Consider the following 18788-nt stretch of genomic DNA (forward strand, 5'->3'; position numbering starts at 1 on the left):
GAGAAGCCACAGATTCACAAAAATAAGATGCTGACAACACACACACACAAACACACACACCCCACCTTGCAAAACCTGCTGCCTCTAATGTCCTGGGGTGTGTTTCCCATCCTTGTTTGACAATGGCTGCCCAGAGCCTCCGAGAACAGCTAAAAAGCCACAGCTGTGCAGTGGTTTGCAGCTGTTTTCAGCCCCACCGTGTGATATCGGCTCCACATTGGGTGTCCGTGTGAGGGGAGCCGACATCGTGTGACACACGAAGGAGCCAGCAGTAGTGCAGAGAGGGCAGGGCTGTAATTCTAAAGTACTCTTTCTTGCAGTTTAATGGAAGCGCTTTCGCGGAGGTGGAAGTTTATCCTCAACAGTTAATAGCGGTAGGTAAGAGATGAATACACCTCTGGGTGAGCCAAGACGTGATTGACATAGTCTCAAGCTAAGCTGGACAACATAAGGCAATGGCTGAAAGGTGCGGACCCAAAACCCACTCTTTGTGTATTGTTAGCAATTATTACAGATAAGGTATTTCACCTTTCCTTAATTCCTGAGGGGGTCCAGAGGTACAGTGGGGCCGAAACATGTTGACAATTTTGTTTGGAGGAGTCATCCAAGTTGCTACCTCACAATTTATTTTGTGGACACACACATGGGAATGACTTGGGGCAGGATTGCCCAACAATGTGACACCCTTTTAGGACTACCTCCCAAGTGGATTGCATAGTAAATAAGGACTGCAGCCACGAAATATTCAACAAGGAAGAAGGATGAAATCGTTATTTACTGCGTCTGATTTATTCGTTTATTGTGATTGTTCTGTTGTTATGTTTGTGTTTTCATCATTTTTTTAAATTATAATTCCAGGTACTTTGAATGAAGAACAGAGATTACTGCCATTATATAACTATGTAGAATACATTTTATGATAAACTTTGTTGCCTACCCGGTGATTAATTAGGGTTTTCACTAAGGTCAAGATTTTTTACACTTTACTGCCTCACCTGGACAGCAATAGATGAGCGGCTGCTGATCCCTGTGTCCCAGAACCCAGAAGGATGAAGAGCCTCTGTCCCCCACATCTCCACAATCTCCCTTAGGTCTTCACACTCCTGATGGAAGCAGAGGAGAGATGAATGACTCTGTGCTCTCACCAGCCACCCACCGCCCTCACATATCTACCATGCTCAGAGCGGCTCTGAGAGAGTCGTTGCCATCACGACATCTGAGATCAGCTCTCTGCTAGCCCCATGTAAATGTCCCATAGGGCCTACATAGGAGAGACACAGGAGCTGCCCACTCCGAGCCTTGGTTCAGGAGTCCGGATTAATATCTTCTTGACCTATCCAGGAGCGCCGGGTTTTGGCAGCCCACGACATGCACTTGACACACAAAGTCAGCACAACTGTCCTACATGGTCCACCCCAGAATGAGAGGGGAGCAGCCTGAATTCTACCCTGACTAAAGCAGGCAGTGTGAAAGCCCCAGAGGGTCCACCCAGGAGTGCCAGAGTGTCATGCCCTCCCGACACACCCCCAGGATACCTGCCCAATAGGGTTCATCCGAGTAGCCACAGAGGAGAAGTCCACTGCGTGCACTGGTTACACACGGCTAGGGTAAATGTCCAATAAGCTCCATCCCAGAATGAGAGAGGAGCGGCCTATGTGTTGCCATGGTTGCAGGATCCAGGATGAAAGTCCTATAGGGTGTATCCAGGAGCAGCACACTGGCTACGCACTGCCTATACAACTAGCCTACATGGTCCACCCTAGAATGAGAGAGGAGCGGCCTATGTGTTGCCATGGTTGCAGGATCCAGGATGAAAGTCCAATGGGGTCCACCCAGGAGCAACAGAGGAGCAGCCCACGGCATGCAGTGGATGCACAAAAAGGAAAAAGTGTTTATTCTCAGCAGTGTTCCCTGTGATGGAGACCTGATCTTCCTACGGAGTCCTCTCCCTGTGCCCCTCATCTAAGCAGTAATGCGTTCCTGTAATGATCCACTCTGTCTCTCCTGAAGTCTGTGGAGCAGAGTGAAATGGCAGCACTGCTGACTTCAAGGCTTCTACAACCATGCCTTTTACATGGCGTCTGCCATCACTCCCTTCTAAAGGTACATAATCATTTTGTACCCTCTGCCCATTCCAGCTCGGGGGGTTGAGATTCTGGTGCACTGATGCATGGCACGAGAGTGTATGTCACAGTTTGAGATCTTGGCATTTGTTGACTCAACTGTTCATCCTTCTGAAGTTGATAAAATAAATAACATTGAGCTGTCAGCAGCTAATATCATGTTTAGAAAAAAAAACTTTCCGCGGCAACTTTGCTTTTGCATGTATCCAAAATCGTGAGGTCAAAGGAAATGCAAAGCCACGTACCTAGCTAGAGTCGACCTAGCGCCTAGTGGCGATGCACTTCGCAGCGTGTGCTGTGAAAGCAGAGGTCCTCACGCAGGAGCGCGGGGTCTCCCAGGGGGTTGTTTCGCGCATATTCCGCCTCTATCTGTTCTCGCGCCTTGCCCATGTAGAGTTCAGTGCTGTGGAACCGGAAGGGGAGGCAGCAGGATACCTCGCCCCGGCCTGTTAGAGTCTGTGGTAAACACAGCCGGCCATTGCCTGGCAACTCTGTGCACCGGGCTCCTGGCCGCGCCTGCCTTTCTGTCCTCCCTGTGCCCTGCGTGAGAGAGCACCTTCCACCGTCCGGACCAACCCGGCAGCCACCAGGCCCATCCAGGGCACCGCCGGGCCTACCCCGGGTCCACCGGGCCAGTACTGGAACCAGCTGAAGTTACTGCCATCCAGAACTGTGTACCTGGAACTACTGTTACCCCTCCTGGAACTTACATCTCGATCCAGGAACCGAAGGGCCTCTCCTGGATCCACTGGGTCTTTAGAGGAACCAGGTGAGGTTTGCAAGATTCAGCAGTTCCCAACTGGATAAACTGGGCCCTTGCTGGAACGTATTGCTCGATCCAGGAACAGGAGGGTGGATCTGCTCTGCTCAGCCTGGATCCATTCCGCTCATTCAGGATCCATGAGGCACGTTCTGCATCCTCCACGGGGTCCACTGTGGAGCCACTTAGCCAATCATGGACACGTCAGGCTGCACCTGGGTCTGCCAGGTCCATTCTGGAGCCACCCAGCACAGCCTGCACCAGTGAGACCCATCCTGGATCCGTCACAGGACCCACCCTGAGCTCACCTGTGCGCTCCCGGGAGGGCTCCCCAACAAGACGTGGTGGCCACCGTGCGGGAGAGAGGGGCGAGTCCATTGAGGCGCTGGAGCGACTCGTCAACAAGACCTTGCTCTGCACCCAGAGGGTCACCCACATGGACATACTGGGTGAGTTTACTGTTTGGTACCATGTTACCTCCCACATCGCATTACCCCCACATTCCGCCACCAGAAGTTCTTTAAATTCTCCCCCAGTAGTAGAATGGTAGAAGCCATAAACTGGGGAAGACTCCAAATGGCTTTGTAGAATTGAGCAGGACAATAAATTATAGCTCCTCAAGTGTTTGTGTTTGAGTAGTGTTTTATTGCTAATGTTCAGAATCTGAAGGAAACACTTCTTAAAAGCATTAAAACCCCCTACAAATATATGCTCACACGTTTCTTTCCTCGCTCTTATTTTTCAGCAGTACAACTTGTTTAACTGAAAGTTTAAAACAATAAAATACATTATTGCCAGGCAATACATTCATTTCAATTGCAAAATACACTTTTGTGATCCAAATTATTATTTTTTAATCTGAAACAAGCATTTGTTTATTTACGGCCCTTGGGAAAATAATAAAACATATCACTGATGAAGAAACATTGATTTTTGGTAGTACTGCCACTGACTAGCTCCTAGAAGTTGAGCAGCTCTACTGAAATAATTACCCTATTGTCTCCTATTTTTTATTCAGCCTTTAGGGACAGGGCAGTGGGCAGGGTGGCTTGCACCCTGCCATGGTTTATTGCATTCCGTGCCGTGTTCAACTGCTTGTTGTGTCTCATATGAGCAGCACTGGGAGATGAGCTCCTCACCAGCAAGAAGATTCGACGTCGGAAGCAGGAGCCAGCCCCATCAGCTGGCCCCGCGCCGGCAGAGATCATGGCAGATGAGAGTGATGACGACTCCACCGACAGGCTGGAGGGGATGCTGTCTGTCTACCGAACCTTGGCTGAGGAGGGCAAGCAGAGAGCCCTGAAGGAGCAGGAGGAGGTGAGGAACATCTAGGCAGCCTCTTCAAGCTTGGAAATTGATTATGTCACGCAAGGGTGGGTCAAGATGCTTGAGTGCAGACTTTATACGTCATACCTGGAATCTGCAATCTATAGAGCGTCAGATATGCGATGAATCGAAGCATCTTAATGTCAAATCTCATAAGAGCTGTAAGATGATGTCCTCTCAAACCCTCCCAAACAAGTCCTGAGTAGAGTGCATTGAGGCTTCACAAGTCATCCTTAGTAGAATGTTGAGACCAAGTGATCCACTCTATCACGCACGCATCAGAGCGAGATGCTCGCCTGACAATACTGACTATGGGCGGCTGGAACAGAATGTCCTTTCTCATAAGGGTCAGAATGGTGGCAGATCAGCAGTTCCTTTCAAAGCTTGGACGGAAGGGGTCCAGCAGAGAGTCCTTTAACAGCAGATGTCGCTGAGGAATGTCCAGTTGAGCCAACTCTAGGGATTCTTTGAGACTAGCTCTCAGCTCCATGTGGTAGGGCCTGGAATAAGGTGCCCCACTGGAAGTACCCACATAGGGAAAGTGGGTTTGGATGCTGCTAACTTAAGAGGGTCAGCAGGATTCACATCTCTTGAAGTCTTCCACATGTGAGGAGGCAAGGTCCTTGAGAAGGGGAGTAAAAAGGTCAAGTGGATCCTTGTAGGGTCCTTAGTGGTTCCCTTTAGGAAGCACAGCATTTATCATGATAGATTTAGATGCTACGATCAGCAGGCAGGTTGCATGGTTAAAATCAAGGTTGGGTCTCAGCAGTGCCTCCAATTCTTCCTCTCAACACATGAACATCTGCTCCAGTCAGTAACTTCCCACAAGTTCCATCAGGCTTTGCCGGTTACATAATTTGACTTAGACCTAGGATGTGACGGGTGGTTGGGAGGCAAGATACCAGAGTAATGTAACTAAAATATTCTTTAATTGTGCCAGACGACATTTATGCGTGTGATATAGTGACATACAGCCTAGTATTGTGCCAGGATATTATACGTAATATATTGTCTAACAGCAATATTGGGTCCTAAATATTGTTTACAAAAATATTGCAACATTAGTTACTTATAGAAAATGCAAACGATATTTAGGACACAATATTTATGTCAGACGATACTTTTGCTGACAATATTCTAACATACAACCGAAGCTCCATTAATATCTAAAAAACTCACAAAGGACAGTCAGCACGAATACTTTAAAAAAAAAAAAAAAAATTTAAATATTTTTTTATTAACATTTTATTATTTAATAAACAGTATTATGTTTACAGCACCATCTTGTTTGCTTCGTGTTAGTGCATAACAGTGTTAATATCACTACTGTCTACATTGTTTGAATGTTCTACTTCATTAATTATTCGATAACCTTTATACTTTAAACTTATGCAAGAATAGAACATCAGTGGCGCTTCTTCTCGTATGGGTTGCCCAATTGGCCTGGTGTAGCAGAGTCATGTTTTCCTAGCTATTATACAACACCTTTAACTCGTTTCAAACATTAATCAACTTAAACTTAAACACGATGGCAATGTAGGGGGTGGAGGCTGCTAATGCAGGGGGATGCCATTTCTTGGCTTTTCCAGTATGTATGGTGTCATTACTCATAGACTTGTCTGGTTTCAGGTAGGTGGGGCGTCTACCGGGTCCAACCTGTCTGTTACTCAATGTCCTGGGCTCTGTCCCCTGTTGTCCGCCTTTTGTTCAATCTTGGCCTTATCGTGTTTTCCCTTATCATGTCCTAGAGGGCGAGGCAACATCTCCTCCCTTCCTATGTTTATCCAGTCTCCACTCCTGTTGATGTGTCTGCGTCCGCTGTTCTCAATATATTGTCCCAGCTTGTCATTGCTACTTCCCATTTCTGTGCTATAGGGTGGCGACGCAGTCCCCTCCCCTCCTCGCTCTTCAGGACCTGGAGTTCGGCTCTAGCCCATGTTGTAACGTCTTGTCTCCACCCAACCCGGGGGGGCCGAAACTGTGCCTTCCAGTTCTTTGTGATCTGTCTCCTATATAATACCAGTGCCAGACTCAGAAATCGGGTCTCCACTCTTCCCCGCGGCAACCCATCCCCAAAGCCCATCAAACATCTGTCAGGGGTCGGAGTCAGGTTCATATTAAGGAGTCTCGATAGGTCGGACATCACCTCTTCCCTCCCCAGTTGGATCTCTGGACAGGTCCATACCATGTGGTCAAAATTTGCGTCTACATTTTTACATCTGGGGCACACCCTAGGAACTCCCCCATAGATTACTGTTAGCCGATGTGGGGTGAGGTACGTTCTGTGGAGGTAATTATATTGTATATATCTCAGTCGTGTGCTGCGAGCGACGGTCAGGGGGTTAGCCAAAGCTCTGTTCCATTCCGCATCTGACGGTTCCCTACCGACTTTCCTCCCCCATCTCTCTCTCAGTGGCCGCAGGGAATCTAGTGCATCCTCAACTTGAACTCGGTATAATTTAGATATCAGATGGGACTCATCTCCTGATGTCAATAGGAGATGCAGCACCCTGTGGGTGGCTGGTTCCGCGTTGACCGTGATCCAGTGCGTTTTCAGCACATGTATCAGTTTATGATACATAAGGAACTGACCCGGGGAGACTCCACTGTCAACAAGATTAGTGAAAGACCTCAACACTCCATCCTGAAACAGGTCTCCCACCGTTTCTATTCCTGCTCTCCTCCAGGTTCCGAGGCTCATGCCTCCCAGGTTCCTCTCACCAGCCTCGATCGTAAGTACCGCCAGGGGTAGGGCCAGAGAGTACTGGGGGACAGTGCCATCCCTTTTCACGCACCTCTTCCAACATGCTGACGCCACTTTTGTCATCGGGCTGTGTATGTGGGGATTAAGCTTCCTATTTGTCATTCGAGCAATGAACTGATTTATGTCCTCCACTACTTGATCGGTGTACCTCTCCAGGTGACCCTTACCTGTGAGCCACCCGGCAACCCATTGCAGCTGGGATGCCAGGTAGTAGGCTTCAAAATCTGGTGCTCCTAGACCCCCCTTGTTAGTTGGCCTGCATAGTATCTGGAGCGAAGTGCGTCTACGACCATCATCCCATATAAGTTCCCTGAGTAGGGTGTTTAGTTCACGAAACCACACTGTTGGAATCAGAAGGGGCAGGTTAGCGAAGTAGTATACAAGCCGGGGCAGCATGACCATTTTGGACAATGCTACTCTGGCCATTATCGTCAGTTTCAGCTATCGCCAGAACCCCACCGAGGACTTTAGAGATCGTAGAGCTCTGCCCAGGTTACCCTCGCGCAAGTCTGCCCTGTCGTGAAACACCTGTATGCCCAAGTACTTAAAGGTTCGAGGGGCCCAAATCATATCCCCAGGGCATGTTGTCGGGCCTTCGCTGCCCGGAGCCATAGGGAACACGCATGTCTTGCTACGGTTGAGGCAAAGTCCAGATATGTTCCCATAGTTCTCCAGCACTCCCAGCGCCCATGGGAGATCCTTCTCTCCGTCCCTAAGGTAGACAAGTATATCATCAGCATATAGCGAGATGATATGTTCTTGGTGTCCCCATTCCACTCCTCTACCCACGCCCTCCTGCCGCATCTGGGACGCCAGCGGCTCTATGGCCAGGGCGAATAACAGTGGGGACAATGGGCAACCTTGTCTGGTTCCCCTGTGAATTGGGTAAGTTCCGGACACTGTTTTACCTGTTCTCACTCTTGCCAGCGGTGACGTGTACAACAAGTCCACCCATTTGACCCAATCTTCACCCATTCCCATACGGAGCATCACTGCTCTCAAGTAGTCCCATCTGATCGAGTCAAATGCCTTCTCAAAATCCACCGTGAGCAACACCCCTGCTGCAGGTTTCGTGTCGCTAGGCATATTCAGGACCGCAAAGAGACGTCACAGGTTTAAGGAGGTGCTGCGATTCGGGACGAAACCATTCTGATCTACATGTACCAGAGTTGGTACAAGAGGGAGTAAACGGTTGGCCAAGATCTTGCTTAGTATTTTAAAATCACTGTTTAGCATTGACAGGGGGCGGAAGTCAGTCACCGAAGGTTGCCTAGATTTTGTCTTAGGGAGTGGGACTACCATTGCCTCTCTCATGGTGCACGGCATTATCCCATTCTGTAGCGATTCTGTATACATCTCTACCAACTGGGGGGTCAGTTGCTTCTCGAATTTTTTATAAAAGTCCATGGGGAGGCCGTCTGTTCCCGGGGTCATCCCTGAGGCTAATTGAGCTATAGCTTCACTGACCTCCGCCACCGTCACTGGGCCCCCCAGCCTATCCCTGTCTCCGGCCATCAGGCTCGTTATAGGTATATGTTGTAGGTAATTATCAAAGACCTCCGTACTGATTTCAGCCGGTTTTCCATATAAAAAGGTGTAATATTCCTTGAATGCATCATTTACAGGGCCTGGTCTACTTCTGCATGACCCTTCCTTATCCAGCACATTTGTGATGGGCTCGGCCTCTCCACCCGGCCTCACCAACCAGGCTAACATTTTCCCAGACCTACCCTCTTCAGATTGTATGGAGGCAAAGTATTTTTGTGTGCTGTGGCATCTGAGTTGTTCTTCGATCTGGGAATGGTCCCTCTTTGCCTGATTATATTTCTCATTTACTAGTGTGCCAGCCCCCTGAGTAAGTTCTCCCTCATGTATTATCTTCTCTAGCGTAGTCAGCTCCCTTTCAAGTGTGCGTCTCACTCCGGCCGATTGTCCAAGACAAAAACCCCTTGTCACCACCTTGAGGGCCTCCCATTCCGTAGATCTAGAGGTGGTGGATCCACTGTTAAATTGAATATGGTCAGTCAGGTGCTGTCTCAGGGCGTCTCTATATGCTGGGTCCTCAAGTGCTGTAGGGGACAATCTCCAGGCCGGCATGGGGGGCCTAATCTCTGCTGCCATCCACGTTACCAATAGAGGGCTGTGGTCGGACAGTGTACGGCCCAGATATTCTGAGTGAACCATCCCACGTGCAAGGTCTGCCGTACACGCCACCCTGTCGATTCTGGTGTGGAGTCAGTGAAGGCCCGAATAATATGAGTAATCCCTGTCGTGTAAGTGTTGTTCCCGCCATATATCCACCAGCCCCCAGTAGCTCATCCATTCACTAAGTTTCCCAGCTATCTTACTTGACATTGCACCCTGCAGTGGGGGGGAGGATCTATCCAAGTCTACATCTAATATACTATTGAAGTCCCCTCCAACCAAAAGCTCTCCTCTCCTCTGGCGGGTGAGGTGGCTCGATAATTTCGTCAAAAATGGGATCTGGTCTTGATTTGGGGCATACATGCAGCATAGGACAATCGGTGTGCCGTATAGCCTTCCCTCCAGAATCACGAACCTCCCCTCACGATCTATGTTGGAAGCTTCTATCTTTAGGGGAACCCCTGCACGGATCCAGATCATTACTCCCCTTGCGTACGCTGAGTACTCTGTTGCGAACACCTGCCCCCTCCACCTACGTCTCAATCTCTCAGGTTCACCAGCCGCCAGGTGGGTCTCCTGTAGCATTGCTACCTGTATATTCCTCCTTTTTAAATAAGCCAGTATTTTGTGTCGCTTGGCCGGTGACCCCATCCCTCTAACGTTCCACGTTAAGAAATTGTATTCTGCCATGTTGGTGATTTTTAAATTTACATTGGTTACTCTTTGCTACTCTTACCGTCTGCTGTCCCCTGGTCATTAGTGAAGCACTGTTGTTACGCAACCATTCACCACCCCTTGCCATCCTAACTTGTAACTGCTTATCCCAACTCCCCCTCCCCAGGGCACCTCTCAAACAGTAGGCTGCCCAAAAACAGAAAAAACACCCATGCAACAGTGCAGCATGTTTCATCTTTTAGTTGCAGTTCTCGCCAGTCCACCTGTACAGGTGAGATTCCAGTAGGGGGGTGGCCCTGCACGGAGGAGCCATTAGTGCACCATTTGCGCCCGCCCCAGGGTGTCCGGTAAGCCTCTGGGCCTCAGAGGTCATCTGCAGTTTGTGGGGTCACTACCGGGGCCTGCACCGAGCTGCTCGAGCCCCCCGCCGATGACATCACAGTCTCGTCAGATTCACCGCCAGAGTCCTCCCGGGGGGTCCCCTCTCCGTTCACACGGGCCGCTGCCTCCAGTGCTGCTCTTCTGCCACTTTCTTTTTGGTTCCGGGATGGCGCCAAGCGTGGGCGACTTCGGCTCCGTCTTCCCCTGGGGGGCCGGCGCGGTCCACCCCCGGTCGGGCCCCCCCTCCCGAGCCGCTCTGTCTGGGTCCCATGAGCTTCCAGCCATTCCCATGCCTCCTCCGGGGATTGAAGAAATGTTGTTTTACTGTCAAGCATTACTTTCAGCTTAGCCGGGTACAGCAACGAATATTGTATACCTTCATCCCTTAGAGCCCTTTTGACTGCCATGTATGAGGCACGCTTACTCTGTACCTCTACTGTAAAGTCGGGGAACAGCGTGACTTCGCCATTTGCTACCTTAAATGGGCCCTCTTCTCGCGCCCTTTGTAGCAAGATGGCCCTGTCTCTATAGTGCAGTAATCTTGCGATCACCACTCGGGGGGGCCTGCCCGGCGCCAGGGGCCTCGCAGGCACGCGGTGTGCTCTTTCCAGAGTGTAGAATGAAGTCAGCCGGCCCGGTGCCACCACTGTGCTCAACCATTTTTCCAGGAATTCCACCATATTTGATCCTTCTGCCCCCTCCGGGAGGCCCACCACTCGCACGTTATTCCGCCGGCTTCTCCCCTCTGCGTCCTCAGCTCTTCGCTCTAGTCGCATCACTCTATCTCTGAGATGCGACATTTCGGCCTGCAGGTCTTTTTGTTTTGGTGCGATGTCGGCCAGTGTGGTTTCTGTCTCTTTGACTCTGTCCGATAATTTGTGGTGGTCAGCCCTCAAGAGGCCCAGTTCGACCACGACCTGATTGATGTCGTGTTGCAGTGTTAACTTAGTGTCTTCTATCGCACCTAATATTTTGTCCAGAGTGTCCTGTACATCGACCTGCAGTGGAGCCTGCACGTCCCCCTCCTGCGCCCGGGGGTCGCTGTGCCGTCCATGACTTTAGCCCTGTGGCGGTTCTTAGGGGACATCGATTGCGTAGGAGATCGTCCCCCCCAGTGGCGAATCTGACCACGGTGCGTTAGCTCAGGGGATCCCCCATCTAGGACTTCCGTCTCAAGCGCAGTTCAAAGCCCGCATGGGCCGCCAGGCAGAATCCGCACCAGAGACCCGTGCTTTCTCGCTCTGGATCTCCGTGGACTCGGGCGCGTTGCACCAGGACACGAGGCACCACACCAGTTCGATCACAGTAGTCGTCACTTCAGGGGCCGGACCGGTCCGGTCAGGCAAGGCGCCCACTATCTACCATCCCCCGTGGTGGGCCACCGCGCGGGGTACCGCGGACCGCTCCCATCCCGTTTCGGCAGGCGAGCCCTGTTAGGCAGTTCATCCACTCTTAAGGAGGTGCCGCAAAGCGCCGCGTCGCTGTGCCTTACCCCCGGGCCATCGGCCGTCCGCCGATACTCAGTTCCTCGATTGGCATGCCCCAGTCGGGGTCACCCCGGGATTCCCATCTCCCCAAATGCAGCCGGGCGATCCTTCATGCTCTGTGGCCAGGGGCCCGCCATGCTAGTCCCAAGCTCAGGGGCAAGCGCTCCGTTCACGCAGTAGGCCACCACGGGCACGACCATCCAACAGGGGGCCCCTCTATCCGCCGATCGTCTCGCTCGGCCGAGGGTCCGGTACTTTCCTCCCTCAGGGCGGCCCTCCCGTGGCCCGGCCCGTTCCGCAGGTGTGTGCCGGTGTTCAAAGTGGGTGTCCGCTACACCAGAGGCCCCTTCCGCCAGACACACCGTGCCGCATGCAGGGTCGGCGCCACAGCAAGGCTCCCGGCAGCCGGGCCCCCGTTTTTGTTGCTTCTCCTTACTTGCGAGGATGAGGACGGAGGGCCCGCACGCACCCCCGGTCGCCGTCACTCCGTCCTCAGCGGTCTCGGGAACACAAGGCTTTCCACGATCAGCCCTGCAGCAACCCCCAGGCAGGAGGGGGGCCGCCCCGTCTCCCCAGCCGCGGTCTGCTGGCTCCCCCTCAAACGGCGCGCGGTCCCATGCCCAGCCTCGTGCCCGCTCACTAGCTCAGTCCGGCTCCCGGCATTAACACGACGACAGGCCCCAGGCCGTGGGGCTCGCCGGCCGTCTCCGACGGGCTCCGCCAGGCTCGCTCTGGGCTCCACTGGTGCTCGGGTCACCCACACGGGTCCCCGCACTCGCTCCCCGTCAATTTGCCCCGTGGGGTGGCCCAGGATAACAGGAGAAGTTTAGGCCCCTCCGGAGCAGACGGATCAAGCGTGCGCCATCTTTGGCTTCGTGGCCGTCAGCACGAATACTTAGTGTGGATTTGGGAGCATCGCCCCTTCATCCATAGATTCATGCTCAGTTTTAGTTTAACTGTATTCAATAACTTTCTCAAAAGTTCCGTTATCTGATGACAAAGCTCAACTTAGCTTTCCCCCTTTTCTTCCCTTGCAGTCCTTCACCAAGCTGCTGGAGGAGGTGGCAAGGAATCGGGATCACCTGGAGGCTGAGCGGCTGGAACAGTTCAGGAGGAAGCTAGAGCGGGAACGCTCAGAGGCCCTGCAGGCCCAAAAGAAGGGTTTTGAGGTGGAGAAACAGCATGCAGTGAAGGCGGCCTGCGCTGAGCTCCGCCTACAAATCCGCAGGGAGGTGGAGACAGAACGCAGCCGAGATGTCGAGAAGGCTCTGGCTGCAGCAGCGGTGAGATCTTGCTCAGGTTTTATAGGGGATGCTGCAAGAGGTGAGCGGGTACCACTGGACAAAAAAGAAGTAACGTATTTTAGTAAGGCGTTAAAATGTGGTGTCCAGTACGCTCTGGATTGTTTGTTGTAATTGGCCTGGGCTGCCCCCTTTGGGGTGTATCCAAGTCTACTAAAAACAACAGAAAGGAATTGTGCCAGTGTATTGTCAGTGTTTGTGACATATGCAAGAATACCCTTCCTACACAATATAGTACACCTTTTATTAGTTTTGGGAAGGGCCTCCAATGAAATTAATAAACAATAAAATCGATGCAACAGATACACATTCATTACCTATGTATTTTAAGAAAGACCCATGAGACATTTTACACATGGATTAACATGTATTTTAAGAAAAGACCACAAAATATTAAAACATTTAAAAACCTGTACAAAAGTCTGTCAGTGTAACCTGGACAAAATTCAAGGATTATTTTGCTGTGGTCACTTTCTATCAATTAACATCCTTTCAAAAAATGTTCACCTTCTATGTTCTCAACACCACCATTACACAAAGAGCACAAGTTGTCTTGATAAAACTCCCTTCTTCAGCTGTCATTGGTTGATCTTAGGGGGGGTCAATTAGCTGTAGGACAGAATGCTTAGTTTTTTTTTAATACTGTGTGCTCACAAATGGGACGGAGTCGAGCCATTGTTGAACAATGCTAAATGTCAGTAGTGAAACAGCCTTCTTGATACCTTGTTTCCTTTGTAATGCATTGTTTTATGAGGATAGATCAGAGAATGTGAGGTCTTATTTGAGAAAAGTAATTTATAAATCCAACTTAGTTCCCATCTTCCGCCTAACAATACCTTTGATGGCATAGTAAGTTTTTTTTACCATACTCTTTGTATTAAATTCCAACAAACCTTAGCTCAACGTGTAAAGTTTGAAATGAGAGTCTCTTTTTAATTCTGAGTAGGAAATGTAATATGTTTAGATCTGGCTTGAGAGCACACCTTCCTGCATACCTATTGTTACTAATGCTTTAAAGTAAACCTAGAGTTGGCTTTAGCTCCACCAAGGGGCGTACACGGCGTTCACTTCTTATTGGCTGTTCAGTATATTATTCCGCCTCATATAGAGTGCTTTCCCTTCAATGCAGACAGGGGGTATTATAACTCCCAAAAGTGCTCTCATTAAATGCTTTATCTTATAAATGCACAGTACACAGAAAATAATCGTTTCGCTGCAGCAAATGTTTCTAAAGTTTTAGTCTGGGCTCAAAATCCAAGCCAGACCTCTTGGCTTTGTAATACTTGTTCCCTTTGCTTGTTTCAAAGGTGCATAACTGCCCTTTGGAATGTACTGCACCCCATATAGCAAAGTTGATGCAACCCTGGTTTCATACGCCAGCAACATGGAGGATACATGTATTTTTCCCCTTTTACTATAAAGTCTGTGCAGCTCCACCACTGATGGAATATTGCCCACCCCACTTGCCGTCCTCTATGGTGATCACTGGTCAAATTACGATAAACTACAGTATCAAGATGTAAGTAGCTATTGACTCTCCCCAGTCTGCTAGACCCAGTCCCCCAAGTGAAGTCCACTTGCCTTATGTTCCTCCTAAAGACCATTATATATATTTTCTGATATTTATTTTGAGAAATAGATCACAAGACTATGTGTTCAAGGCATTGACTGCACTTTGGTAGCTGTTGGGCATCACTTCTGTCAAAAAGGATGTCAATTATGTTATCTGGATGGAGCGGAGATTGTATATAGCGGCTACCTAAGAACGGAGGTATGTTTCTCCTCCTGGTGAAGGTTGATGGGAGGTCATACAAGGAGAATAACAGGGTTGCTACTTTACACCCCTGCTTAACACTCTTTGGAGTAGCTATTCTTTTACAAAGACCTCCGTAAGCTCTCAAGAGGATCTGACACCCGTAATCGGCATGTAAGGCTGTCAGCGAGTCAGGCAGCATCGGTGATTATCCTAGCTCATCAATTTTGTAAAGGCCCCCAAACAATCTGTAAACGCTGCCTAAACTGGCTGACCTCCACCTCCCAATACTTGTCCAGGATAACCCAAAGAGCTGTGCTATTATCAAGACCTTAGAATTCTGGATGGAAGTACGATTCTTATTCTAGGAAAATTTCCTGATCAACAACCCAAGATAAGAGATGCCTAAAGAAACACACGGAGAACAGTTTCCCCGTATGGTCTAGAAAGACATTTAACCTATAATTTTGAGGGTTATCCTCGTGCTCTGTTGGGCAATGTGAGAAATAGGTTCCTCTTCCATGCGTGAGGGGTACCTCATCAGAAAAACATTCCAGGAAAAGAGAGTGAGCCTCTTCCCGCCTTGAGTTTATCCTTCTTGGGACCTAAGACCGGCAGCCCTTGTGTACTTTGTGCACAGGAATAGTTTGTGTGCTTTATTTAGGGCTCCAGATTCTGGGATATAGACATTAAATATTGGGATTGAATTTAGAGTTTTCCCAGTGAGACTACTCAGATTTATTTTTACACGCATTAAGTAAGGACAAATTATATTTATTACTCCAAACCAGTAAATAATATGGATCCTATAAACAACTGATGTTTAAATCCCAAGACTCTTAGATTTTTTTTCCATATGGTAATTCATACCTGCTGAATTCCTGATAGCCATATTTAACTTTTGGCTAAACTGGCCTCTTACTGACTATAATTAAGTTTGGGTCATTCCCGACAGCTGGCAACCAACCCAAGAAACAACTGCATTTGTGCAACCTTGTTTGAAGTACAAGAAGCTTCAGCAACAAGATCTCTGCAACAAGAAGCTTCGATTTACTTTACGGCCCTAGTCAGACTTGAGTATGATCTGTTTTGCTCCAAGCAAGATTTTTAAGAAGAGAGCATAACCTGCCATAGGGCAGGATTACGACCCTTCCACGGGTATACTTGGATTAGAAGAAACTAGCTCGGAGGAAAGTTTGGTAAATCATCAATTCTCATGAAACTGATTATCAATATTTGCCATTTTCACACTACACACATTACTAGATAGAAATTGGTCACATAATGCTGACAAAGAGTAGCAACCGTCAAATATCTTCAATAAAGAGATTTTCATTCACTAGATTACTTGAAATTTGAATTCAGGGCCAAGGAATAGACTAAACAGTTTAAGAATACATGACCTGTTGAGTTTAGAATTATAGTGAGTTATATTCCAAAGAAACAGGTCTACCAAATAGGGATGGATTACATAACTCAATAGCATTTTTTGGGCTGCCTGACTAGGAAGTGGCTGGAGATACTCCAGTTACAAATTGCCAGTTTGGTGGCTGCGCACAACAAAAACATTATCAAAACAACTTATTGAGGGACGACCGACTGGGGAGCAGCACTGTCTATTTGTGGGATCATTGTACTGGAATCCACTATTGCTGGAAATACATTCTCCTTTGTCATTTCCTGGCCTCAGTTTCTATTTACAAAGCATTCACATCCACAGTTGTCACCCTAAGTGGTAAAGATATGCTGAGAAGTGGGCACCATACTTAATGTTCCAGAGGGTTTCAAGCTACATTTCACTGATGTCCGGGGTTGCTAATGGTCCTATTCAGATGGAACCTGGCCATCAGTTTGCATTTGACTGTCCCTTTTTGGGGGGGGGGGCTGAGATTGATCTGCAAATGTTTGGTCCCAGACCAGAATGGCACTGATGAGCTAGAATACTGAAATAGAATGTATTTACAGGATTTATGAGTGGTTGTTATTGATACAAGTATTTCCATTCATCACATCATCCTATAAGATGGTTCAACTGATTACAAAAATAGCAAAATATACCTTAGGAACTGCATTGTACCAAACTGAACGAATGCTTACCATACGGATAACATCCATGACTGTAACGCATTGGGACTTGTGAATTTCACCTAATGAAAACAGCAAATGTTTTTGTTGACCAAATAATATGAGAGGACTTTTAGGCTGCTCTGAAATGGTAAAGTCAAGCTAAAAACTAATTAATTATTTGCCCTTCAGAGTTTCTGACTGATTCAAACAATTTCATCCAAAACCTGTTGGGCCAAGCGAGTCATCTTAAGTGGCATGAGCATGCCAAGACGTGGGTACCAACGTGAGGTGCCACAGGACCTCAAACTGCAATTCATCAGTGGGGTTCAATACGGACAAACATGCCTAGGTTGCTTGTGCTCATTTGCAGAAGATTCTTGAACTACTAGTTGTGGTTCAACTGAGCTTTCTGGGACAGGCGCCATTAGGCAACTATAACTCGCACCCTTGCCATGCACAGTTTTCTTATCAATAATGTTATTGCAAAAGTTTCAGTGATATCAAAGATGCCATGCAAAATCTCATCAATGACATAATATATGGAGTAATTAGCTATGCATGGCGAAGGCACAAGTTATAGTTACCTTAGGGCACAAGTCATGGTTACTTGAAATAACTCTAACTATAAAAGCTGAATTTCTATGGTTTTGTACAAGTAACTTCAGAACCTAACTATAACGTCCCTGTAACCTTTGGTTTATTTAGCAAATTTCTATGTTTTTTTAACGAAAAGTAATTTTAATTACTATATGTTATTCCAACCCCTGCCACGCACAGCACAAGGACTGGCCTTGTAGCCAAGCCCTTATAACCACCCAACTCCGCGCCATGCATGGCCTTTGGCTGTGCGCTGCCAGGTTGGCACATGGCCTGTCTTTGTCAGTGATGTGTGAGTGGGTGCATGAGTGTCTGATGGGTCTGAAAGTGGGTGTGTGAGTCTATGAGTGGGTCTGAGTGGGTGTCTAAGTGTCTGAGTGGGCGCCCGAGCCTCTGAGTGCATGGATGAGTGAATGAATTTGTGTATGAATAAGTCTGTGGTTTTCTTTAAATTTTTTCCATAATTACAAATATTTTGCGATTAATTCACTGAAATGTGCAAAAATTTGCGAATCTTCACAAATATTGCGCAACATGAAGCAAAATTATATTAAACCAATATTTTGTCCCTAAAACGTACCTATTTTGCACCCCTGGGGTCAGGGTACCTTCACCCTGACCCCTTATGCCACTTTCAATTTGAATTTGTACCCCTGGGACGTGTCCTGTGAAATAAAAAGGTGGTCACAACTTTCTAGTAAAGTTGTGGTCAGCCAATTTTTGCATGTGTATTTGCAAAAAATCCCAAATTTTCATGAATTATTCTTGGCCAGAGATATTCACATTTATTTGTCTTTAAATATATCCTAAACTACTTAATGGATTTACACCAAATAACAAAAAACACAATCTGGGTACCGGCAGCTAGCTTTCTGCCAAATTTGGTGTAATTCCGAGTAGTAGTTCGAGCTGCAGACGTATTGACAGGTCCTATGGGAATTAACATGGGGAATGCAATGTTTTTTTAGCCCCCTTTTTCTCTGCCCCTGATTGACGGATCACCCCAAAACTCCCTGTGTGCAACAAGAATCACCCAGGCCACTTAAAAATAAAATTTGTGAAGATTCATCAGATGGTGCCAAAGATATAGGCAAGTCAAAAAACACTTTTTCTAAGGAAACATGGTCCTAACTATAACTACCTCCTGGCGACCACCAGTAGGTAATATATAAATATACACCTTATCCAGTGAAACAAAAGAAAGAATAATCCATTATTCTAAATAAACGAAAGAATAATCCTGTATTCTTCCATAATGCAACCTCCTTTTCCAAAAAAGATTGGTTTAGCTTCAATTATAGTGCTTATTCTGGATTTGCCGTAACCTAAAGCATCTGGTGGGTCGATAAGGTTTTCCTCCCCCTCAGGCTATAGAACACCTCACAGGTTAAGTGAAATCAGTTCTTGAG

The 18788-nt window shown here is 48.0% G+C and overlaps 1 protein-coding gene across 1 annotated transcript in view; it reads left to right on the top strand.

Moving 5' to 3' along the window:
- Positions 1-2896: 2896 nt before the first annotated feature.
- The window catches only part of LOC138268724 (caldesmon-like), a 29080-nt gene continuing 13188 nt past the window's right edge, over positions 2897-18788 (top strand). Inside the window, exons 1-3 of the mRNA XM_069218670.1 lie at positions 2897-3332; positions 4001-4200; positions 12699-12944. Of these exons, the coding sequence (XP_069074771.1) occupies positions 3320-3332; positions 4001-4200; positions 12699-12944 (459 nt within the window). The 5' untranslated portion in view covers positions 2897-3319. The remainder of the gene's footprint in view (positions 3333-4000; positions 4201-12698; positions 12945-18788) is intronic.

The sequence above is a fragment of the Pleurodeles waltl genome, chromosome 12 (genome assembly GCF_031143425.1).
Source record: "Pleurodeles waltl isolate 20211129_DDA chromosome 12, aPleWal1.hap1.20221129, whole genome shotgun sequence".
Lineage (NCBI taxonomy): Eukaryota > Metazoa > Chordata > Amphibia > Caudata > Salamandridae > Pleurodeles > Pleurodeles waltl.